The 26,271-nt window shown below is 39.9% G+C and overlaps 2 protein-coding genes and 1 long non-coding RNA gene across 6 annotated transcripts in view; 1 reads left to right on the top strand and 2 right to left on the bottom strand.

The window, feature by feature from the left end:
* uaca (uveal autoantigen with coiled-coil domains and ankyrin repeats) overlaps positions 1 to 608 on the bottom strand; it is a 56,379-nt gene extending 55,771 nt beyond the window's left edge. Inside the window, exon 1 of the mRNA XM_011488101.3 lies at positions 405 to 608. Within this exon, the coding sequence (XP_011486403.1) occupies positions 405 to 452 (48 nt within the window). The 5' untranslated portion in view covers positions 453 to 608. The remainder of the gene's footprint in view (positions 1 to 404) is intronic.
* A 2,083-nt stretch (positions 609 to 2,691) lies between these two features.
* On the bottom strand, positions 2,692 to 26,271 carry LOC101169275 (mortality factor 4-like protein 1). 4 transcript variants are annotated; one of them, XM_011488135.3, is made up of 13 exons: positions 26,073 to 26,271; positions 25,656 to 25,702; positions 25,485 to 25,580; positions 25,293 to 25,379; positions 23,821 to 23,901; positions 23,430 to 23,465; positions 22,534 to 22,559; positions 22,014 to 22,102; positions 20,672 to 20,773; positions 17,998 to 18,086; positions 17,691 to 17,863; positions 6,667 to 6,751; positions 2,692 to 4,557 (listed from the first exon to the last, which is right to left on the bottom strand). In XM_011488135.3, the coding sequence occupies exons 2-13, from the start codon at positions 25,679 to 25,681 to the stop codon at positions 4,473 to 4,475; spliced, it is 975 nt and encodes a 324-aa protein (XP_011486437.1). In that variant the 5' UTR covers positions 25,682 to 25,702; positions 26,073 to 26,271; the 3' UTR covers positions 2,692 to 4,472. The 4 variants fall into 4 exon arrangements, with proteins under 4 accessions (XP_011486437.1, XP_011486431.1, XP_011486444.1 ...); XM_011488129.3 differs by having other exon boundaries at positions 25,485 to 25,552; positions 26,073 to 26,270; XM_011488142.3 differs by lacking the exon at positions 23,430 to 23,465 and having other exon boundaries at positions 26,073 to 26,270.
* LOC111947078 lies at positions 7,656 to 9,170 on the top strand. The gene is made up of 2 exons (XR_002872877.1): positions 7,656 to 8,093; positions 8,454 to 9,170. It is a non-coding gene; the product is annotated as an uncharacterized LOC111947078 (long non-coding RNA).

Below are 26,271 nucleotides of genomic sequence, written 5' to 3' on the forward strand. Positions count from 1 at the left end.
AGTTGCGATATAAGAAACCAGGAGAGGCACTTTGGTGCATTGATTTGTGGGCTTGTTTTCTCCCCATGTTTGTGAATAACAACTGCCTGGTTCTAGTCAGGGGGGATATTACATGTATTAGAAACACCTACATGAAGCCAGGGCTGCTAACCCGGTCGAGCGAGGTTTAGCTGCAGGTGCTCACACGGACAGCCAGTGCTCCGTTTTCCTCCAGATTTATAACCACCGTGGGAACACGAACGCGGTTAACGTGTTTGTTCATAAAACGAGGTCAGTCAAAAAACTGCAAACTTAGGGTTAAAGACAACTTCTACCAGCAAAAACATTTTTACCGTAAAGTTAGCTAAATGAGGTATCAAAAAACCGGCGGCTTCGCTAAAAGAAATATAAACAAAATAACTTACTGAAATGGTGACTTCGTGCCTTTTCAATCGATACTTGAGGCTCTTCATTTTAAAAAGCGTTAGGTCCCGATACTAAGTATCCTTTTCTTTGAAAGAAAATGTTTTTAAATATATATATATATATATACTACATTTAGTTCACAGAAAGTCTGGAAAAATCAACGTATCCTTTCTGTTGCGCCTAAAAACTAGTTTCACCTGACGCCTATGACCGTAAACGCTGCACGCGCCTTGCTTGACAGTTGGTTCAGCCAATCCCGTTTGAATATTTGGAATCTCTGCAATTGGAGGTCCTGGGGGGCGGGACTTCCGGGTAGAAGAAAAAAAAAAGCCGATGGGAAGAAGTTTGAAGAGTCCGGGAACTGGATAGGGAGAGACAGCTTGTGACGTCAGATACACCTGAAAAATCGAAACTCATAATTTCATAACAGAAGTGTTATGGAGGGGGAGGTTAAACCATTTATTAACAATTAACAGTGGCAGGTAGTGATGCCGAAAGTTGAACACATGCTTTAAAGTTTTAATAACGCTTTAAATGGTGGAAGAGGGGGTGTTTAAAACAACGTTTTAGTGACCCTCTGCGGGCCCTGAACTCACCATGAGTTTGCCAATCACATCGGTTCTAATTGATGCAGGAATGTTATCGACTTCTGTTTTGAAAAAGTTATCAAGCTTCAAAATTTTAGGTTTAAAACAAATTAGTGAAGATATTACACATTTGTGACACATTTTGGTATAAATTCCTGGAACTTTATATATAGCATGGTTCAGTGGTGTTTTGTCTGTATATAAGAACATTTTCACAATGTTTTGACAATGTATTTGCCTTGTTTGTGGATTCATAAATTTGTCTCTATATCTTTGATCTTTTGTTTTATAGCCTATAAACTCTTTTATCTTGATTTTTGTGATTTTTTTAAAGCAAAGAAATGACCAAACTTACCATTCTAAATTGAGTTTTTGTGGACAGGTTCATAAAGAATTTATTGTATCATATAATGAAAAGTAGGCCTACATCTGTAAAAAAATAAAAGTAAAAAAAAGAAGAAGAAGAAGAAGTAGGGGTTGTATTAAGAAGATGGATGTCAATCATTGTCATAAAAAGGTTTTAAATATATATTAATAGAACAAAGTGTAAAGTTAAAAAAAAAAAAAACAGACCAAAAAGCCCCTGTACTATTAACGGTTAACACAGAAAATTATGTAAAAATGAATGCAATAGCCTCTAACAGCACTTGTGTATTATATCTTAGACATTCAAAGTCTGGCCCACAGGCCTAATGCGGCCACATTAACCCCTTGTGCTATCCTAGGCACTTTAACATTGGGAGTTGGGTCATCTAGACCCACTAGACAGTGCTCTGAACCTTTTTTCTTCCATGATTTGTGATCTTCACTGGTGTCCATGGATTACATGAAATCTTTCCACCTTTATCCACCTTTGTCATGGTAGGGAGAACACGTCAATGGAAGGGGGGGGGGTCATCTAAGATAGCACAAGGGTTAAAATTCTAGCAGCCAGCAGGCTCCTGTCATAAAATCAATAATATGCGACCCACAGCACTTTCTAAAAACTGTGTGTACATTTTCTTGATTGTAATTGGCTAAATTCCGTTATAAGCCATTGTAAACATGTGATTTTCACAGGACCCTTTTGTGAACAGACATGTTACGCTGATCAAAATCACAGTGGTTTGTACTTCTAAATAAGATAATTATTTGTTTTATTTACTGTTCATGTGATTTACATTTAGAAGTTTATACTGAGTATTTGACAGTAAATAATACGTAACATTTCATGTGAACCCAGATTTTGACAAAGCTTTTTTTATCCCCCAGACTATTTCCTTGTTTTTGGTCTTCTAACCTAAAATTCACAGCAAAAATGTATTTAGATGTGTTTCTGCTATATGTGAATACATATAAAGTATCCCATAAAAACATCTTTAAATATAATTGCATTTCATGTTAATACAATACAATCAAGAAACCGTCATAGAGTTACTTAAATTCAGCTCATTAATATAACTGAAAACAAAGTTTCTATTAACCTTTAATTATGAAAATAATGATCAAAGAATGCAGCCTGATTGGCTGGCCCTTCCATATTTTCACCTCACCAAGTCTGACCCTCTTTGTAAAATGTTTGGACACCCCACCATAGAAACCCATGAAATTTCTGAATGGAAGTTAGAAAAGTAAAAAAAGGATTTATTTTACCCACTGCTGTCGTAATAAAAATAAAAACTATTGATTTTGTGGTCAACAAAGAAGGAAAAGCCTCATTAGTGAAAATAATTACACTTTATACAAAAGCAAAAGTGGACTGTCATGCGTCATCACCAAGGGAGCAGTCAGTAGCCAATATTTTAATAATTTTCATTTTCCATGCTCCATAAATCAGATCAGTTCACACTAATAGCATGGACTAATAGTGTTAATTACTAAATAATATTTTCATACAAGGTTGGGCAAAAAAAGAAGAAAAAAAAATATTAATTGCCCCTTTTTTATGTTGTACTTTATTACTATAATGTAGAGTATTGGAACCAAATTCTGTTTATTAACTGTATTTACATGTTTGCTGTGTGATGAGATCAAATATCAAGCTTTAAAATAATCTTTAAAATAATAAAATATTTTCATGCAAACTTCAAATTTTAGGGAATTGTTGGAAAGGTGCCGACTTATTTCTCAATATTTTTGGTGCACAATAACGATGACAGAGATGTAAAAGATACAGACACGCATAAAAAAAAGATCTCAGGGAATAGCAGCAGAAAATCACAGATACAAAAGGAGATTATTTAAGTAAAAGAAGGCTTAACTTCATCTGGAAGTAAAAATCTGTTTCTGGAAAATTTTGAAAGTGGTAGTAAAAAAAAAAAAAAAAAAGTTAGTCTGTTAAAAGTCATTTTTTATTTATAGTTTTAAATGCCAAATGAATAAATATCTAGATTGCGGCGATACAATACAGTCCTTTTTTTAACTTAAATATATACAAAGTACGTTGTATCTTTTATGTATAAATTTGTGGACAATGTGTCATGTGTCATGTGAGAAGGAAAGATACACCACTTGTAAACAATTATAAATGGGTCACTTTTAAGACTTCGTCTGTGTCTCCATCAAATGTTTGGTACTTCTCCGGCTAATGTTGGGTCTGGCCAAGTTAGGTGTCAAGTGTATTTATAGTTGAATACTGCATTCATAATCATTTATTCATACTGATCTTGCAGTATGTACAGTATTTATGTTACTTCTGCAGCACTGAAGAAGGACCCATTAAAACGTCAGTGGCTCCAACATGCACGGCTGCCGGCGTCGTGGATGCTGCAGACTTGTGACACTAATTAAAAGGCTTGAAATGATGTCTTTAGGCGGCAAAAATTATATTTCCCAGGAACCGCAACATGCACGAGAGATGTACTTCTTTGCTTAATGGTGCATTGAAAGAATTTTTACACAGCAAGTCCTTGATTTCAGAAGCACTCAAGAACAGCAGGGAGGAGCTGTGAGACCCAATGAAACAGCAAGTCTTTTTAACAAAATGCCTGTTTGCAGAGCAATTATAACACCAAACAATTTACAGAGTGTCCAAATCACCGTCAAAAAAACAATAAAAAAACAAACTTGTGTAGAAATGCTATTTTTTTGTTTACAAATTGATACAAATACACAAATTACAACTAGATATTATTGGCTGACCTTGAGGCAAGGCATTAAATTGCACCTCATGAGGCAGAAATAAACCACAAATAAACACATGAAACAGTAACAAGCACCTCAACTGGAATGCAGATTTACACAAGAGAGCCAAATGTGGAGATGAAGCTTCACATCTTCTCAATAAATTGGTATAAATTAAAGCAAAAAAAGTGGGGAAAAATAGGAAATCGATAAAGATTTTACAAGTTTGTTCCTTCTTCTTGAGGACTGACGCACCCCTGAGACCTCCATGGCAGAAGTGTATCAGTTCAAGTCTGGACGTGTCGTGATGGATATTTTACATGTGACCTAAAAAAGTGCTCATGTGTGCGTCTCCGAGTGTTGCGTGTCTGAGAGCTTTCACACAGCTTTGCGGTGGTACTCTGGGGGCGCCACTTCATAGTCAGTGGCGCTAAAGAGGGTGGCTGAATTCTTCACCAAGTACCTGGAAAGAAAGCAGAGCGGACCGTTGGCATCAAACAGAAGAAGAAAAAAAAACTGAGGCAGGCAGCAGAAAGTGAAACCAATCAAGAAACCTTCCACTCCGGGTCACAACGCAAATGCCAACAAATGCCCTGATAGTTAGAGCAGTTAGAGCACAATGAGGAGGTAATATGAGGCAAAAAGTCCTGCACGTGTGCAGGGCACAACGGAGACAGCTAGGTTTTGCAATATTAAAAATAACAACATCAAGGTTTTGGAGGTTGCTCAGTCATCCATCTTAGTTTTCAAGGGAAAAAAATGAATTACAGAAATGAAACCAAATTATTTTGTTTACCAGCAAAACATTCAGGCCATAGATCCATCACTCATTCCTTTGTGGGGGTTTTAACGCCACTCAGGCTTCGCAATCGCAAAAAATTGCTGCAATTATTGACATTAGGTTCAAAAATAATGGAATCACTTCAAAAGGGGAAAAGTTGTAACTTGCATTTGTGAAAACATGTCAGGGTGCATGTGGAAAGATGCAAATGAGCCTACGTTTGCAAGACGGTGCAATCCACTGCATCTGGCTGACGGGAAACAAGCCCCAAGCAGGAGCACTGTCGCTTGAAATCAGGCTCCAGAGGGAAACACGTGTACAAATCTACAGTGTCATGTTTTTCTGGCCAAATTTATTGAATCAACTTTTTAACAACCTAACGATCTTCATACCTACAAGCTTGTCATGGCCTCCCAGTTTAAGTTAACGTAGATGGATACACTCCACAAACATTTGTGGTGATAAAACTTTTGTTTCTTTAGGGCACATTTACATTTACATTGCACTTTTCCCTAAAGGGACGTACATGTGATCTGCATAGCAAGACAAAAGTGGCCTTGAGTCGGTACAGTCTGAGTGAAGCAGGACATTTCATCAGGTAGATCAAATTGCATTTTCGTTTTGGTGGAATCAATGTGTTCAGTTATTACAATAGAAAGCTATTTCAGCATTAATACTGTGAGATATTTCTATAAATAAAACAACCTAAATGTGAGAAAACAATGTAATTTCACTGAAATGATGTTTTTATTAAGAGTCTACCAGTAAAAGCACTGAAGCAAAAACAGATACAAGAGAGCCTACAGATGGAACATACACAACTATTCTATCCTGATAACGACACTTTCCATCAACACAAAATACTGCTAAGTTGTTAGACAACTTTTCCACATAGCTGAAAAACAAAATCAAATGAATACAAAACACTAAACACAGTTTTAGTGCTTTGGTGTACCAGGCCTAAAGAGAGTAAAAAAGTACAAAATAATAGGATGATGCCAAAAGTCAGAGCTGTGATTAAGAAAAATCCTGAAAAGGCTGTAAAAGTGAGACATAAATGCCAAAATGTAAAAAAAAAAAGGTCAACGAAACAGGAAAGGAAAAATAAAACTGTTGTCCTAAGACCAGACAGAAAAAGAGAAGGGACAACAAACTGGGAAAAAAAAAAGATTTAGAAATAACTCAGTGGCTATGTTGGTAGTGTCAGGGAAAGAGGGATGGAAACGATTATTTTAGAGCAAAAAAGAAGATATTGTTGAGTTGCAGTTAGGAAAACAATAAAGCAAACTTCAAAGGTTTGAATATTTGCCCCCCAAGGGGCAAATTCTTGAACCCATCCATATTTTTGGGGGAAACTAATGTGGAATGAAGGATGCTGATGTTCATTAGCGAAGCCTGTGCTGTGTTGTTTGTGGGCAAGAATTTCCTACATTTTCCCACATTATTGAGTGATTCCATCCTTTCCTCCTTTTACCCTGAAGCTTGCCACTATTTAGCCTTGATTACAACTATTTCATTTTCAGAAAAATGCTTTCTAAAGTCAAATGATCGAGCTGATCAACCACACAGAGTTTGCATTCTACCAAAGGTACCCAGATCCTTGCTGTATGACGTGCAGTCAGGGCGTGCAAAAATACTTTCCAGAGCAGAAAATCGATTTCATGGCCTGACTTTTAAGTATCTGCATCAAGCCAGGCGGCACTAACGTGAAAGCAGATGGGACAGAATGTTTCAAGAATCAGTCAAACATGACATGGAGTCTCTGGTGGCGTGCTGGGAGTTGAAGCTTACTTGAGGAAATCTTGGAGGTAAGTGAGGAGCAAAGCCAGACTTTTCTCATCTAACAGAGTGTAGGCCAGCATGGCTCCAATGCGAACTGTTGAGAGACGACAAACAAGGAGATCCTTACATAATTACAGACGACATTTATTAGCCCTATATAACCATTGGTGTCCTATTTGGGACATGTGTTTCTGGGACCCCTGTCTCATTAGCATGATCCACAGTTTCCTTAAAAACCCCTTGTAGATAACTCGGTCCATGTTAACTGCCCTGTAGTTCATCATCCCTCCACTAGAGGGCCTTTCCTGCCAATGCCAAAATGGCTGCTTCCGTGAAATCTCAAAAACACTTTTGGCCGGAAAAGGTTTAGCTATTTTTTTTTAACTTTATGATAAGAGTAACTCATCTACTGTTAATCTTTTTTTTTTAAATCACTACTATTAAAATAATGCAAAATCAGTTGATAATTACTTCTTTAAAACACAGTTACACCATGTTAAGAATGCGAGGATCAAATTTGAGACAGTGGGTAAATAAAGTGTTTTTTTTTCTGAAACCACTTGTCAATATTTTTAAATCTTTAACTAACATTTGTTGTGAGCAAAACCTTACCAAAAGGTTAAAATATGAAAACGGACAACAAATTTATTTGAGTGACAAAGATTTGGATTTTTTTATGTTTTAGATTTTATAAGCATTGCAAACGTGCAATTCGCATGATCTGACAAAATCAACAGTAAGGGCTCATGCCGCATTCGAACCACAAACCTCTGTGCTGAGATAAAAAGCTTTATAAAGAGCTGAAGCTAACATATAATTAAAAGTACAACTTTGTAATCCAGCATCTGGGCTAAACATTCTGCATTCTTTTTCATCTCAGAGAATCCCTTCAATACAGCAGAAATCAAAAAAGACCTAATGATTTTCCATCAGGGGTTTCTGAAGCGATGCATTCACACAGTGGCGTATGCCCAGCTTTTTCTAATCATCTCTCATCTCTGGGATCACAATAACACCAGTGTAACCCCCGTTACAAATACACTCAGTAATAATAGAGCATTTTACAATGATATAAAAAGGTCAATAAATATTAATAAACAACATGATAAAAACAGCTAAAAGTTGTGAGGATAAAAATATAAATAGTATTAACATTAATAATTTATAGGTTTTATTACTATTTTTGTTTAAAAAGAGAAATTGTTTTTGTTGTCGATAAAGTTTAAAGTTTTTCAAGAGCCCTCCCCAACCTGTGCGTTGCGTAGCGGAGAGATAGGCCTGTTTAGGGCAGAGACAGCAAGCACGCGCAGCAGAGTAGCCATTAGCTGAAAAACTACGGTGAAAAACTAAAATAACGGTGCAAACCTGTTGTCTAGCCAGACCGGAAGAGGGGTGTGAGCCAAATAAGATTTTATGCCATTACCAGACGAGTTTTGGTGAGTTTTGTTTTGTATTTTGCCTACTTTTGTGGCGTGGGTTTTGCCGTGATGAGGCGAGCCCAGTTGAGACCAATTTAAGTTGTGAAAAGATGACAAAACAGTACTTTTGAGTTATTTATAATTTTCTTTGACACTTCGAAACATGAATGTATTTTATTTGATGTATTTTGGGTATATTTTGTGTGAAAAGAAGCTAATTTTGCAAGTAGAGTTGGATGTATGAAAAAGAAAAAAAAGAGCAGCCGCCATTTTAAGTTTCTAAAGAGTCACGTAGCCTTCTAGTGCGGCTCCGCTTTCATTTTGGAGTGGTTTTATTTTGCATATGGACTAAAATTATTTTTATGGCCTGTCCTGCAGGCCAGGTTTTTGAGTCCCCCCGAGAGTAATTGGGAGACGGTTCCGGACCGGATCGTTCTGGACTTCTCCTGATCCATGGATGGCGAGCCTACCCAAGGAGCACGATAATCCGGACTGCCTGTAGAGCATCACGTGGTCCTTTACTTTTCCTCACTACTACAAAATCTCTGCCAAGGTCGCGGTAGGAGATTGAACACTAACTGTGGATCCAATATACTTTAAAGGAGCACTACCAAAACTGGATACGTCTGCTAACAAACTTTAAAGGATTTTGCTAAGCAATTGGACATTTAGAAAAACAGTTCTTTGTTTGCTTTGCATATTGAATTGTCTTTTGTTTGATATCTGATATTTTGTAACTTTAAAGGATACTTTTGGTGTAAATTTAAAGTGACAAAACTGATTTACAAAAAAGTGAAAAGGGTAATTATAGTGAACTCAAAAGAAAGCTTAAACTAAATTTAAGTTAAATAAATTTAGTTCTGTAACTAAAATCCCTTTAAACCAAATGACCGGTCATCTTTAATTAAAATAGATTGAAACTGAAATTAACTTGAACAAAACCTTTTATTTGAACTTTAACAGAAAAAGTAAAGGAAGAAACAACATAAAGGGTGTTGAAAAGGTGTCTTAACATTACTTAAGAACCAAATTTGTATGTTTATTGTTGTTTGTCAATTGTTCAGTAAACTGCCGGCTTTTTCCATTCTACCTTTATATTGACTCTTGGCTCTTTTATTCAATACACACCACTCCGTGCGAACCTATATCTGGTCCAGTAGCTTGACTACCTCTGCCTAATAGCATAGGTGCTACAAATTCTTGGCGAGCCAGCCAGGAGTGGTTCGTAAATAATTTTCAGAGCTCAAATTTGACTAAGAACTGAACAAAAAATGGAAGCCGTGCAACGAAGTAATGTTAAGATACCGAACTCACTTCTTATTACTGGTTTAACTGACACTGAATCTGATGAAGAGCTTTTTGACTTCCTCAAACAATATGGGTCCATTCAGACAATGGTACCTGTAGATCCCCCGTGTCCAGAAAAGGGCAAGCAGTCCTTTCTTGAGTACGCGTCCAGTGCACCAGTCCAGGCATTATCTAGCTTACTGCCATACAGATTCTCACCCAAGAACAAACCTGACATACTTTACCTTGTCGAAGCATTAAGCTCAGTTTACAGCCCCGTAGTTAGCAAGACAGCTACTCAGACTTACCTGACTGAACTGAGAGACATTGCAAGACTGACAGGTAAAGACTTTGCAGACTTACTGAGAGACGAACTTTCCTCTATAAGCCAAGTAGTTAACCCTGACGAAAATGACTCAGGTGACCGCCAGGACTCACCCCAAGTCCCTGACACGAATGCTCCTCTCAGTCCTCTGCAAGAGAACCCACCAACTCTTGAACCAGTCCACCCACTGATCCAAGCTCCAGTTGAGAATCCCCCACGAGTGCAGGTCAGTGTTAAGACACCCACTCTCAAACCTTCTGAAGTAAACCCACCAGAGCTTCAGAAAGTAATAGTGGAACATGTGCTGAGAACTGAAGACTTCAATGCTCAGATGAACACTCCTTTCAGATTGAGACCCTTTTCAGGGCGCTGTCCCCACCCAAACAACGAAGTCGACTATGAGAGCTGGCGCTCGAGTGTGGAACTCCTTTTAAAAGACCCCAGACAGCCTGATTCATGCAAATCCAGGAGGCTCTTGGAAAGTCTCTCTTCACCTGCTGTCGATCTGGTGAAGCACATACCTACAGAGTCACCTCCTTCCACCTACTTGAAAATACTCGACTCTGCCTTCGGTACGGTTGAAGATGGAGACGACCTCTTTGCCAAATACTTGAACACTGTGCAGAATAATGGTGAGGCACCATCGTCTTACCTCCAGCGTCTTCAAGTCATGCTGAACACCACGTTCATAAGAGGTGGTGTTCCTGCTGGTGAACTAGACAAGCAGCTGTTAAAGCAGTTCATAAGAGGCTGTTGGGACAATGAGCTAATAGCAGAGCTCCAACTCGAACAGAAAAGGCAAATTCCACCTAACTTTTCCGAACTCCTTCTCATGCTCCGGACTGCTGAGAAAAGGCGCACAGCGAAAATGTCGCGCATGAAACAGCACTTGAATACAACAAAACCAAAAGTGTTTTCCAACTACCAAGGCGCTCAGTCCCAAAGTCCAGAGCGAGATACATCAAAAACTGTTGACTCCCTTTCTGAAATACAAGACCTCAAGAAGCAGATCGCCAATCTGCAGTCCCATCTTGCATCTCTAAAGAACAAAAAAGACTCAAACAGTAAAGTCAAGTCAAAATCCACAAACTCGACCAAGACAAAAGTCCCCCCTGAAAGTTTCAAAACTCCAAAGCCACAGCCTTCAGAACAAAAATCAGAACCTCATCCAAGAAATCGTCCAAAGCCCTGGTACTGCTTCAGATGTGGGGAGGACGGGCACATCAAGCCCCAGTGTGAAAATGAGCCAAACTCTCCCCTAGTTGCTGAAAAAAGGAAACTCTTAAGAGACAAGCAGATGGCATGGGACAAAGTGAATGGACAAGAACCTACTTTTTTAAACTAAAGAGGGCTCCAGTTGTGGGACAAATTGGAGCTGAGCCAAAGACAAAGAGTCCCAAGGAAAAGAAACGCGTCTTGAACTTCCACACACAAGCTGAAATGTCACTTTCTCTTCCAAAAGGTCTTGTTGGAGCGAAGTGCACTGCCCAAGTAGCCATTGACGATCATGTGTGCAGCTGTCTATTAGACACGGGCTCGCAAGTAACGACGATCTCCCAATCCTTCTACGAAGAAAAACTGTCTCACTTACCTGTCCACAGCTTAAACGACCTGCTGGAGGTAGAAGGAGCGAACGGCCAGAATGTCCCCTACCTTGGCTTTATCGAAACTGCCATCACGTTCCCCAAGAGTTCATTGGGTGCGGACATTGAAGTGCCAACACTAGCCCTGATCGTTCCCAACTTAAGCTCCAACTCACCTTCGCTGCTGATAGGTACTAACACCTTGGACATCTTGTATGAGCAGTACGGATTGGTTGTAGATTCCAAAGAAAAACATTCAGTTCCATATGGGTACAAAGTCGTTCTCAAAACACTTGCAGCCAGAAAAAAACACTCCGTTAATTCAGGCTTGGGTGAAGTCAGACTCCACAGTACTGATTGTGAAACTATTGGAGCTGGACAAACAAAAGTTTTGGAAGGATCGATAACTCGCAGAGTACCAGAAACTGGAAAATGGGTGACTGTTGAGGCGCCAACAACCACCTCTTTACCTGGTGGCCTTTTTGTCGAAGATGGGTTAGCAACCCTCCCATCCAAGTTCCCTCGCTGCATACCAGTCATCCTCAAGAACGAATCTGATCATGTCATCACACTCACCCCAAAGACAATCATTGCAGAGATTCATGCTATCCAAAGTGTCCAGCCTGCAAACAATAAAACAGTGAATCCAAAATCTGAGAACAAGTCAAATCTCCAGTTTGATTTTGGTGATTCCCCCATCTCTAGTGAGTGGAAACAAAGAATAACAGACAAGTTAAACTCAATGCCAGAGGTATTTGCCCAACACGAGCTTGACTTTGGTCGTACTGGAAAAATCAAGCACCACATCACTCTCAGCGACCCTACACCTTTCAAACACAGGGCCAGGCCGATACATCCGCAAGACTTGGAGGCAGTACGCAACCACTTGCAACAGCTCCTCCATGCCGGAGTCATTCGCGAGTCTGAATCTCCCTTTTCGTCCCCGATTGTAGTCGTTCGCAAGAAAAATGGAGATGTCAGATTATGCATTGACTACAGAAAGTTAAATCTGCAGACTGTAAAAGACTCGTACGCCTTACCCAATCTCGAGGAGTCTTTCTCGGCTTTAAGTGGATCACACTGGTTTTCGGTCTTAGACCTAAAATCAGGCTTCTATCAGATAGAAATGGAGGAGGCCGATAAACAGAAAACTGCCTTCGTCTGCCCCCTCGGTTTCTTTGAGTTTAATAGAATGCCTCAAGGAATCACAAATGCCCCCAGCACGTTCCAGAGGCTCATGGAGCGTTGCGTGGGAGAGCTCAACCTGAAACAAGCCCTTGTGTTCCTTGACGACCTAATAGTGTTCTCTTCAACCTTGGAGGAACACGAAGAACGCCTCTTGCAAGTCCTGGGTCGTTTGAAAGAGTATGGTCTAAAACTGTCGCCACAAAAGTGCAGGTTTTTCCAGAGCTCCGTAAAGTACCTTGGCCACATCATCTCAGAAAAAGGAATCGAGACTGATCCTGAGAAAATCTCGTCACTCAAAACCTGGCCAAAACCAAACACTTTGAAGGAATTGCGGACATTCTTAGGATTCTGTGGATACTATCGCAGATTCATAAAGGATTATTCAAAGATCATGCGACCTCTCAACCAACTCACAAGCGGATATCCACCTCTGCATAAAAAGACAAGTGCCAAAGCCGGCACAGCCCAATATCATAACCCCAAAGATCCTTTTGGAGCAAGATGGAATGTGGACTGTCAAACAGCATTTGACGAAATCATCGAAAAATTGACAAGTGCCCCAGTGCTCGGGTTTGCCGACCCTACTCTTCCCTTTACCTTGCACACAGACGCAAGCACTTCAGGGTTGGGGGCAGCCCTCTACCAAACACAAGAAGGTCAGAAACGTGTGATCGCCTTCGCAAGCCGCGGGTTGTCAAAGTGTGAAGCTAAGTACCCTGCACACAAGTTAGAATTTCTCGCGCTAAAATGGGCAGTTACCGAAAAATTCCAAGATTACCTTTACGGACGCCCTTTCCTTGTGATCACTGACAGCAACCCCTTAACGTACGTCTTGACCACCGCAAAACTTGACGCTACAAGTTACAGATGGTTAGCTGCGCTGTCCACCTTTGACTTCCAACTGCAATACAGGGCAGGAAAACAAAATCAGGACGCGGACGGACTATCCCGACGCCCACATAGCGCACAACCAGACGACATGCTGTCCAAGAAAGAACTGGAAAGAATCCAACAGTTCACACAAAGGCACCTACCTGACACACCCCATTCAAACCTTGTTGACCAGAGCATAATAAAAGCCATCTGTGAAAAGCACTTTGTCCACCAGTCCACAGACGAACTAGCAGAGTCCTTTACTGACAATCCTTTGGTTCTGTCTTTTGCTCTCACTCCCCAAGCCGTCCCCCAAAGCTATGAAGAGGAGGACCAGCTTGGTGGTTTGCCAGTCATTCCTCACTTTACAACATCAGACTTGAAAGAAAAACAACATGCTGATACAAGCATCAGAGAAATAGTCAACCAGATAACGTTGGGAGAAAAACCCCCACCAACTGCAAAAAATGAGCTTCCTGAACTTGGCTTGTTGCTAAGAGAGTGGAACAAGTTAGTCCTTAAAGACGGAGTCCTCTATCGTACCAGACAAGAAAGTGCACAAACGCAGTATCAACTCGTGCTACCACAAGAGTTGAGACCCCTTGTCCTGAAAAGTTTACACGACGACATGGGACACTTAGGTGTCGAAAGGACATGGGACCTGGTGAGAAAGCGATTCTATTGGCCCAAAATGGCCACAGACATTGAGCTCAAGGTCAAGACTTGCGAACGTTGCACACGTCGCAAAGCCCGACCAGAAAAAGCCGCACCTCTCGTGAACATTGTCGTCACCCGTCCACTAGAGTTGGTGTGCATCGAGTTTCTAAGTCTAGAGCCAGATTCGAGCAACACGAAGGATGTGTTAGTGATTACAGACCACTTCACGAAGTATGCGCTCGCCTTGCCAACTCCAAACCAAAAGGCGCGCACAGTTGCTCGATTCCTCTGGGAAAACTTCATCTCTCACTATGGTTTTCCCGAGAGACTTCATAGTGACCAGGGTCCGGACTTCGAGTCTCGCACGATAAAGGAGCTCTGTCAGCTGGCTGGTATTCGAAAAGTACGAACTACTCCTTACCATCCGAGAGGGAACCCTGTTGAACGGTTCAACAGGACCCTCCTCGGCATGCTTGGCACACTGGAGAATCACAAGAAAACACACTGGCGCGAACACGTCCGACCCTTAGTACATGCTTATAATTGTACAAAGAATGAGGTGACGGGGTTTACCCCATATGAACTAATGTTTGGCCGACAGCCCCGGCTACCCGTCGACCTCGCGTTCGGTCTGCCAGTCGACCATCAGCAAAGTTCCCACTCAGAGTACGTTCGCAACCTCAAGTCAAGCCTCGAATCCAGCTACAAAATAGCAACTGAAATGGCAAAGAAATCGGCCAGTCGCAACAAAGCAAGATTTGATAAATGCATTGTTGAGTCCACCTTGAAGGAAGGCGACAGAGTGCTCGTGAGAAACCTTCGTATGCGAGGCAAGCATAAGTTAGCCGACCGCTGGGAACCTGAAGTTTACATCATTGTGAAACAATCAAACAACCTCCCTGTCTATGTTGTTAAACCAGAGACAAGAGACGGTCCTCAAAGAACCCTTCATCGTGACCTGTTATTGCCATGCGGTTTCCTTCCTGCTAGCCCAGAGGAAGCAGAACAAATTGTGAAAGACAAACCAAGGCGACCCAAAACACGCCAACAAACAGAAAGTGTTGAACAAGGGTCCGATTGTGAAGATTCTGATCCTGGCTATTACTACGATTATCATGATCTAGTAGTGGAAACCAAAAGTCCCTACATCCCACCTGACACAGAGAACCCTGAAACCGCTGTAGGGCAAACGCCAGTGGAAACAACCAAAGCTGCTGAAGCTAAAGAGAGTCAACAACTATCGGATGAGACATACTTACCAAGTGAGACAAACCCACCAGAAGAGTCCTTAACCGAACCTGTAGAAAGAAACTTACCTGAAGAGAATCCAATCGAAACTGACGGAGATATCCAAGTTGATACTTACCCTGAAGAAGAAAACCTACCTCAAGTAGATCCTGAAAAGTCCCCTGAAACAGACAGCCAAACCAAAGACATTTCTGACATGCCCATAGAGATTGTCACTGACACAGACCAGTGCCCAGAAGCCACTGACACTAATGACACCATCACTGATCCCCTAAGACGTTCAAACAGACATAGGGAACCTGCTCAGAGACTGACCTATCCTGAACTAGGTAACCCACTCGTCACTGTAGTCCAGTCTCTATTTCAAAGCTTAGCAGTAGCATTCACTGACTCTTTAAATGCTCCCAAGATGTTAAAGATAGAAACTGTGTGAAACATGTACGAGGACGTGCATGAGAAAAGGAGGGGAGGATGTAACCCCCGTTACAAATACACTCAGTAATAATAGAGCATTTTACAATGATATAAAAAGGTCAATAAATATTAATAAACAACATGATAAAAACAGCTAAAAGTTGTGAGGATAAAAATATAAATAGTATTAACATTAATAATTTATAGGTTTTATTACTATTTTTGTTTAAAAAGAGAAATTGTTTTTGTTGTCGATAAAGTTTAAAGTTTTTCAAGAGCCCTCCCCAACCTGTGCGTTGCGTAGCGGAGAGATAGGCCTGTTTAGGGCAGAGACAGCAAGCACGCGCAGCAGAGTAGCCATTAGCTGAAAAACTACGGTGAAAAACTAAAATAACGGTGCAAACCTGTTGTCTAGCCAGACCGGAAGAGGGGTGTGAGCCAAATAAGATTTTATGCCATTACCAGACGAGTTTTGGTGAGTTTTGTTTTGTATTTTGCCTACTTTTGTGGCGTGGGTTTTGCCGTGATGAGGCGAGCCCAGTTGAGACCAATTTAAGTTGTGAAAAGATGACAAAACAGTACTTTTGAGTTATTTATAATTTTCTTTGACACTTCGAAACATGAATGTATTTTATTTGATGTATTTTGGGTATATTTTGTGTGAAAAGAAGCTAATTTTGCAAGTAGAGTTGGATGTATGAAAAAGAAAAAAGAGCAGCCGCCATTTTAAGTTTCTAAAGAGTCACGTAGCCTTCTAGTGCGGCTCCGCTTTCATTTTGGAGTGGTTTTATTTTGCATATGGACTAAAATTATTTTTATGGCCTGTCCTGCAGGCCAGGTTTTTGAGTCCCCCCGAGAGTAATTGGGAGACGGTTCCGGACCGGATCGTTCTGGACTTCTCCTGATCCATGGATGGCGAGCCTACCCAAGGAGCACGATAATCCGGACTGCCTGTAGAGCATCACGTGGTCCTTTACTTTTCCTCACTACTACAAAATCTCTGCCAAGGTCGCGGTAGGAGATTGAACACTAACTGTGGATCCAATATACTTTAAAGGAGCACTACCAAAACTGGATACGTCTGCTAACAAACTTTAAAGGATTTTGCTAAGCAATTGGACATTTAGAAAAACAGTTCTTTGTTTGCTTTGCATATTGAATTGTCTTTTGTTTGATATCTGATATTTTGTAACTTTAAAGGATACTTTTGGTGTAAATTTAAAGTGACAAAACTGATTTACAAAAAAGTGAAAAGGGTAATTATAGTGAACTCAAAAGAAAGCTTAAACTAAATTTAAGTTAAATAAATTTAGTTCTGTAACTAAAATCCCTTTAAACCAAATGACCGGTCATCTTTAATTAAAATAGATTGAAACTGAAATTAACTTGAACAAAACCTTTTATTTGAACTTTAACAGAAAAAGTAAAGGAAGAAACAACATAAAGGGTGTTGAAAAGGTGTCTTAACATTACTTAAGAACCAAATTTGTATGTTTATTGTTGTTTGTCAATTGTTCAGTAAACTGCCGGCTTTTTCCATTCTACCTTTATATTGACTCTTGGCTCTTTTATTCAATACACACCACTCCGTGCGAACCTATATCTGGTCCAGTAGCTTGACTACCTCTGCCTAATAGCATAGGTGCTACACCAGCATATTAACTTGCTCAGAGATGAGTTTTCGGCCCCTGCATAGACCCGTTTTATCTCTGAGAAAACGTTGGTGGGACTAAACTTTATCAACTGAAGCGTTTAAGTGACTGCAAATGAAGTCTCTGTCATTGTTTGATATGCAAAGCTTCACAGGAGGTAATCTGAGCCTTTGTGTTTGTGAAACACCGGCGCCTCTGCTGGGCCTCACAGCGGCCAAGCTCCTGCAGAGAACATTTGACAAATAGTTCCATTTGGCAAAATGAGACTCCGCATGCCTAAGAAAGCATATAAAGAGAAAAGTTTTGAAAAAAAACAAAGAAAACAAGGCTTGTATGTCCGTTTTAAAGCCGGTACAGACGGCGTACGTGTGCTCCTCAACAAACCCACCGAACAGCCGCAGCAGGTGCGGGGCTCCGTACACCTGAGACATGGGTGTGTCTGGGTGCTCGGCCAGGATCTCGGCATACTGCGGTCGCTCAAACTTGTAGAGCAGCTGAGTGCCGAGCATGACGTTGAAGTACTCTCGAATTCCCGCCACCACTTCATTAACTGCATACTCTCTGAGAAAACAGAGCATCACTTCTACTGTGAGCATTGTCCAAGCCTGGTTTCTTTCCTTACCTTTCTGATTTACTGAGACTATTAAATAATCTGTTTGGATTTCATGCCAATAAGGCTCTGAGTGTTTGCTTACTTGTTATCCGAGTTTCCTTTCGACTTTTTGTAGTTCGCGTAGTCCTCCAAGACCATATCAACACTCTTCTTGGCAGGAAGATGAAATAACTTTGAGAAAAAAAAAAAAAAAAAGGAGAGAGAAAAAGATTTTTCTCTTCATCTGAAACTTGCAGGCTTCTGATTATGCTAAACTGATTCCATATTGCCAGGTTTTAAATCTTAGATACCATGTGCATTGCTTTGAAATCCCCCCAGCGGTTTATCACAATCATAAATACTTTATTGATATATAGACAGAAAGTTCTGAGGAATCTGGCTCAAGTTCTGCCGACAGTAAAATGTTTGTTCTTGAACACAGGGCTGTCAGACTAAACCCAAAGGTCAGGACATCTCAGTCTCCAACGGAAGCCCAGGTGGAGAACCTAATCCTCGTGTGGCGTACAACTGGTAACGGTAAAGCTACGTAAACGCCAGCGTTCAAGAACTTCATGCTGGACAAGCAGGGAGGGGCTTCTTCTTCGTTTCCTGTTTCTACTGTTTAGTAGTGCATGTTTATCACCTACAGTTGGAAGAGGCTTTGTGCAAAATGTCCAAGCGGTTCAAATGTTGCAAATCTTTTTTCAGGCTTTTTCTTTCACAGCTTTATTCTATATATGAAAGATTTCATATATTAGTGTCATAGAATTCCACAATTATTCATTTTTCTCGACATGATCAATGTTGAAACGGATGGCACTTCCGTGAATTAAAAGGGACGCCATATGTCCGCCACTACCAAATCGGAGTCCCCGACTGATGAAAGTTCAACCTGGTCCATTAACACGTGTTGAAAGTTTGTAACTCGTAAAAACTTGCGTAGCTAGCTCGTCGTGAACAAGAGAGTTTTGAACGCGGAAGCCCGAGACACGCGTTTCCACGTGTTTCCACCGACCTTTTACTGGAAGTAGCCAGTGAAAAGTAACTGAAAGTGTGTTGCATTTGAACCTGGGCGGCGAGAACCTAGCTTAACAATACAGGAAATACAGCTATGGCAGAGCAGCAGAAACAGGTGTTTTTGAGGTGACAGAAACCATGTTGGAAATAGCTGAGCTTGATTTACTGTTACTATAGGACAGCCCTGTTCCTCGTGGGCTTATATTGCAGCAAACCCTGCTTCAGTGATTGCTGCTCACCTGGATCAGGTGTGTTCAGTCAATCAAAAACCTGCCTGATTCAATCCCGCTAGTCAGCATCTACTGAAGCAGGGTGGTAGCTCACCAGGAGCTAGGTTGGTGACCCCTGCTATAGGAGGTCAGTGAGTAAATAAAAAAAGGTCAGTTTAGCACTATTTCCCGCACAGTACTTGACTTTTAACGCTAACCAATCTGATTTAAACGATTGACTGATCACTGGTCACAACTGAGTCAGAAGTTCGACAGTCAATAAATAGCACTGTAACGAGAAGGCAGAGACTTAGACATCCGCAAGCTATTGCAGAACGAAACGGGTATGAATATTTGTGATATTCAAGATCGCTGATTCACAATCGTTGGAAATCTAATGGAGTCTAGAAATAAATACACTTCAGGCAATGTAATTATCAGAGTAATGTTGGATTTTAAGTACACTAACTAAACAAAGTGAAGTGTCAGAGAAGTCTTTTCAAAGTAAAACTATTAAGAAATTTTTTCATGAATAAAAAAATGAGATTTAATTTAGTTTTCTGAAATAATTCCCATTAAACGATTTTGTTTTAAATAGTCACGAATTTGTTTAAAAGGGTCCCATGAATATAAAATTAGAAATAATGTAAAAAACTCGTAAAAAGTTCTGTTTTTTGGTACTAAAGATGAAAAAAGTCAGTTTATCAAACATGTCTGTTAGAAAACACTGTTGTCTGTTTGGATGAAAAGACTGAGTTTTCTGGATTTTATTGAGGTGTTGCTGTGTCTTTATGTACTATCTTGTTGTCATCCATCTCCTGGAACTGCAGTCAGCAAAACCTTGAGAGGATGGAAAAACTATGGAGAACATTTTCAAAATTTGTTGTTCAGTGATACAAAGCAACAGTGATGTTTATGTTTTGTTGGAGTTAACCAGGAAGTTGACAGAAAAACTTTGGAGTGTGACATTGTATAAAGTAATAAATAACATTTCTTTGTGTTTTTATCTGTCATGTTTTGTTGATTTAGAGCTTCCATTTTAAATAAAAGGTATAAAAGATGGCGATTAAATATCATCTTCATTTTCATACATTCAGTAGACAGACATACGTATGGCAACCATTCACACATAATAGAGGAAATAGCAAGAATTGTGGTTTGATCTGTAAATCGTTGGTCTTGCTTTGTGAATTGAATTGGATTGCAGCCTAGGTAACGATCCACAGCCCGACTGGGAAAGAAGCCAATTTGAAGACCAATGACATGGTTTTTATCTCGCAGCCTGGGTGGGAGAACAAATACTACGTTTCTCAAGAAGTTCAACTTAGAAACAACTCAGCCATCTCAGCTCGTTGCATCAAATGAGGAGAAAGAAATCTGCAGAAAGAAGCTCTTTTCTGATCAGATTTAAGCAGCATCTTTGTGCTAACTTCATGGCACTTTCTGAGATTCGTCCAGTGGTTTGGTTTATCTCTGGGTGCATCTCAGAGAGTAAATAATTATGGTGTGTGGAGAAAAGGTCATCTCTGTTGGGGAGTTTCCGACTCTCACCTGCTTCTGTCGTGTGATGAGGTCCCAGTCATCCACCAGCCACGGTTTCAGTTCCTCGGGAATCTTCACCTTCACCTCCACGCGGTTGGTGAACATCTCCTCCTTTGAAAGATGCATTTTAGTGTGAGAAATATTTTGTTTCAGTCCTTTTTTTAAGATCTCCACAAAGGAATTGGTTCCAAATCTGATTAAAGTATCAAAGGTTGTAATAAATATTAGACCTTTTTTCAAATGCATAATTATAATGACAGCAGTTAAAATAATGAGGCTTAGATACCATCTTCGTCTAAATTACGGTAGGTGTTTAATTGCATTTCTAGATTTTCCTGATTTCATGTTTTTTTTTCACAATATTGACTACATTTCCAACTGTCTGTGATGATCTGTTAGTTTCAGGGAAGGCTGGGCAGCAGTGAAGGTGCTGGTTCAATGCTGCTCGCCTTCTAACTGGCTGAGCTGGTAGTCGTGGGAACACGTTAAAGAAAACACCACAGGAACCTTTTAGAAACGTTAAAAGTCAAATGAGGTTAAATCAGATCTCCTTGAAGCTTTCTGAGTCAACACAGACAGCTGGAGACGGCCTGACGGTTTATATTTCATTTCCCTTTCTTTCCCCGCTATGCTAAGGGGAAGGATAGAAAAATGCATAATTTTAAACAATCTCCAAAAGAAAATAGAACAATAAAACAGAAATGTTGTCTACCGAAAAGGACATTAAAGGCTACGTTGCGCGTTCAACTTCCAAAGAAAACTCTATGGAAACGTGCATAAATGAGCATTTTGGGGCTTCTGCATTCAAAGTTCACGCAAAGCTACGCAGGTTTTTAAGACTGTTTTCGCCAAACATACATTAAACAAAGTTGAACTTTGACCAATCAGGGACTTGGATTTGGTAGTGTTGCATGGATGGCATCCCCTTTCATTCACAAAGTCCAAACTATTGAAAAATTGATTACGGAGGAAAAATGAATAATTACAGATTTTGCCTGAAAAGAATTCTATGACACCAAGTCTGTCATTTATGGGAATAGAGCTGTGACAGAAAAAGCCTGGAGCAAGAGTCACGACAGATGTGCACCGCTTTGACATTCTACACCAAGCCTCTTTCAACTGTAGGTGATGGACATGCGCTACTAAACAGTAGAAAAAGGAAAAGCAGAAGAAGCCCCTCCCTGCTTGTCCAGTGTGAACACCATGGGCCAAAAAACATCAAATGTTGGGTAGCTTTTAGGGGTTTTTTCTTGTAAATTCTTGAGTTTTACAGTTTTATGCTCTGCTCCTGTCTTTTTGTGAAGATGCAGCATATCATAAAGCCCCCCCACCCCACCCCCATGACACATACACTCTCCACAGTGGGATCAACGCGAGCCCTCTTCTTCCGTGGACCCTGAGGCATTTCTGCACTGCTCGTACCTTCAGCTGGCCCTGGAGCTGAACAACACAGACGTCAGAGAGGTGGACAAACGATGACAATTGTTTACTATATTTTACTGTAAACTTCTTTAAAGTTTTTCTTTTCGTAGCAGTGCCCCCAAACTTTAGCACAGCCCTACAGACATAACATGTACACATCTGAATGCAGTCTGCAGCCATTCATGTCTTCACTCACGGATTTCTTTAAGTTGAGTTCTTCTCAATAACTCAATCTCACTTATTAATGATGAATGGGAAAATACATCTTAAATATGAGCATTGAGAACATTTTGGATTAAGTTGGTCTGCATTTGTGTCCCAAAAAAACTAAGTGATGGTACATTAGCCACATAAATCACTCATGGTTAACTTTCAAATACTGTTATTGTTTCATTGTGTTGTAATCACAAACCTATGGTTAACACAACGTTTAGAAATACGCAACTTACTTTTCTGTTTCGCCTTTTTTGCTTTCCTAGAATCAAGAGGGACAAAAATAGAAATCTAGATGATCATCTGATCACAAATATTTATTTGACAGATGCTCTTACACTTATTCATAACACAGCATTGTCCTTTAAAGATCCCCTCTGATCATCCTTTGATCCGTTTTTAAAGTGTTCCCAGTGGTCTTTTAATTATCATTATGCCGTTTTTGACAAAATGTAAAAAAATCTGTGTTGTTTTCTAGGACATAGTTTCTGCAGAGAAGCAGTAGTTCATTAGAAATTTGCCTCTGAGTTGTGGGCAGAACTGTGGAGCAGCCCCGCCCCCACTTCTCCTCCCCTGGTTCACCCAACTTAATTTCTACGCCACAAATCAGCTGTTTTTTCAAACCACAGTTTTTTTGTCTGCTCCTGATTCACACTGATTTGAATAAAGACAATTGAATTTTGAGCTTCATTTCTTCATATTTGTCCTCCATACTCAGAAAAATGCCACAAGAACTCGTTAAAAACACAGAAAACATCATTTTCATCAGAGTGGATCTTTAAGGCAGGGAACATTTTCAAATTGCCTCAAATATTTCTGTCATCTCCTGTAGTTGAATGATTTAAGCATATTTTTGGACACATTCATTCATTGTAACGTAGTGTAAAGAGTCTCTGACTGCAGCTTTAAACCACATGCTGGTACTGACTTGGATCCAGTTCAGAGCTCCTTTACTGATTACTTTCCATGATTAATGAATTTAAAGGATTCACACAAAAGAGGTCCAAATGTCACTAAGTCATTTCAAATATCTCCTCACGACTACCTATCCTCAGGTGTTGCCTGAACTCTGAGACCTGCGGGGGTCAAGAATTTTCACAGTATTTAACTTTTGCGCTGCAAATGCACTTACAATAAAAGCATTCCAGTCTCTTCTGGACTGTTTAATCTGTCAAAAAGAAAAATAGCACAAAAGCAGAGTGACTTTCTTCTACTCCTTTATGTGGAAATTCCGATCTGAAAGGGGTCACTAAACAGTGTACAGTTATAGACCATCTAAACAGTTTTTACGAGGAACGTTAGCATAAACTGTTTATGGAGCCGGTTTTCAACCTTTTTGTTTCTTAAATCTAAGAAGTCTTTGTTCCACAGCAAACCTGCAGGACTGACTGCTATAATGGAAAACCACAGTTCAGACCATTTGCCTTTCCATTAAATAATTTGCCATTTTTAATATATTTGTATCAAATGAGCTTTCAGGCAGAAAAATACATTTAAAAAAAGAGCAGACAGTGAAAACTTACAGATCAACATTTTTCTGCTGCACAGAGGCAATCTTCTTGCTTGGTGCTAAACCCCTCATCTTTCCCTCAACATAGTGATCCCTGTGAGTGAGAAGGAAAGACATCACAAAGAGACGTTTCACATCAACCTACACACCAATGCTCACAAGCTGATGCAAGTTTCTGTAGATGTATTATTATTCATTTATTTATACTGAAAAAATATTAAACATCATAAGAATACCGATGAATGAATACATGCATAGTTCAAAAAGGGCTTTAGTTGAAGAACTTTTCCAATTCAATCCAAACTGAAATTTATTTATTTTTTAAAAGAGTATTTACAGCAGAATTTCAGGAAGTAAACACATAAACTGACAACAAGCAATTATGATCAAAAGTTAAAAAAAAACACACATACATATTGACTCCCTTATATTTATTTTTTGATTGCTTTTAGACTGACCGTTTTCAATGTCTTCCCTGCAGCTTTTCTCTATCTAAACTCGTTCTTTGGAGACGCAGTAAAGTTTAACGTTCTGCTGTCATAAATATATTTGATCCTCTCAGACTCTATTATTCCTTAAGTGGAAGAGTCTCTGGATGTTCTTTGGTTATTGTTTGTTTTTATTTTCTTCATTTTGAACATGATTTAAATTATTTTGAAATCAAGCAGGTCTCCAAAATTAAAGAATTGTAATTTGTTAAACTTTGAGTTGATCTGGCGATTATTTTTAAAAAAATAATGAAAAAGAGTTTTCTGTGGTTTGGTACGCCTTTTACCGCTACCTCAACACAAAAGATCATAAATTGAAGGATGAAGGAACACTGCAAAGTGTTCAGGGATGACTGATTTAAAAAATGTTTCACTTTCTGAAGAACACATTAAGATGTTTAAGAATATATGTAATGTGTGTTTCTTTCAATTCAATTTTTCATCAGCCAAGAAATGTTATTTTAGACACTCTTTTAATTCAGCATTAAACCTAATAGTCTCAGTGTCTATTGCTTTTTTTCCCAAATAATATATACCTAGTTTAATTTAAAAAAAAAAAGGTAATTTATATATATCAAACCACACTTTTTTTTTTGCTGCATCCAAAATCTCCAAATTATCTCCACAACAAAAAAGATTTTGTATCACTTGAAAATAAAATTGTTTTCAACAAAACAGAAACATCACAAATATTACTGATGTACAGAATAAATAACAATGACCCCAGAACCGAACCTTGCAGAACCCCAAACTTAATTGGCATTGATTTTGATTTTACCAGGTTTATTGATCATACTGTTCTCTGGTATGCAGAGAACCACTAAGGCAGGTTAGGGCCGGTCCTCTCACTCGAGACATGCAGTTTGTTAATCAATCACTCAAGATCAATAATATCTAAAGCCTTAAAGTCCACCCAATATTCCAAAAGTCTATTGTTTTAGTAAATGAGCAAGACAAAAGTACTTGAGAATAATCGAGAAGGAGGAGAACAACTTACTGATTAGCCTTTTGAAGCTCTCTTTGTTTTGCAAGGTTGCTGTCCACATATTTGAGAACTCTGCTTTCAGGAACCCATTCATCCCAGCTGGAAGGAAGGAGAACCAGAGAATCAGGGAAGAGCATTCAGGAATTTCTTCATAAACTGGTTCAATCATGATCATGAGGAGGGAAAAACAGTCAGGATGCTCACTTTTTGTTCCATCCGCTGTAGTGAATGAAGTATTTGATCTGCTTATCCTTGATGCTGATCTTGACACACTGGAAAACAACAATCAAACAAACAGGCCTGCTCAGTCGTTAGCTGACTTTTTTCCGTATACTAGCTGCAAAGCAGACACGAGCGCGCGGGACTGAGGCAAACCTTAGCTTCGTACAGCAGTGGCCCATGAAAGCACAGGACTCTTTCACCTGAAAACACACACAAACACACACATGGTGACGCAACCTGCAATATTTGAATAAACAGCTTGGCCACATTCGAAATTAATTCATTTTTCAATCGGACTTAATTCGGCGAAAATATTTTCAAGCTAACCACATCGTGCTAGCTTAGCTTTCTCTAGTCTATGTAACTTTAAACTCGTGGTTTTTTTTACACGTTTTAAGCTTCTTTCAGCACATTTTCAGCACGTTAATACGTATCAATCCTGTCGTTCACTGGAGACCACTATTGTTTGGTTCAAGTCGCAGCATCAGAAACAACAACAAACCCGCCCCCTTGCAGGAATGCACAGCCATCATCACCCGACTCCTTTTTTCCCCCTCTCCTGAAACAAACCTTCCTGAAATTTAGGTTTAGGGTCCTGTTTTGGCGCCATTCACAGACTCAGCTGATCGGATCCCTGACTGATCAAATGCGTGCATTGCCAGAGCCCATTTCTCCCAGCTACGAACTCAGCGGACATCGGAGCCAAAGCACCAGAGAAGCCGAGAATGGGCCGCCAGCTCCGGTCACCTGACCACCGTCAAGAGGCGGA

The sequence above is a fragment of the Oryzias latipes genome, chromosome 3 (genome assembly GCF_002234675.1).
Source record: "Oryzias latipes chromosome 3, ASM223467v1".
Lineage (NCBI taxonomy): Eukaryota > Metazoa > Chordata > Actinopteri > Beloniformes > Adrianichthyidae > Oryzias > Oryzias latipes.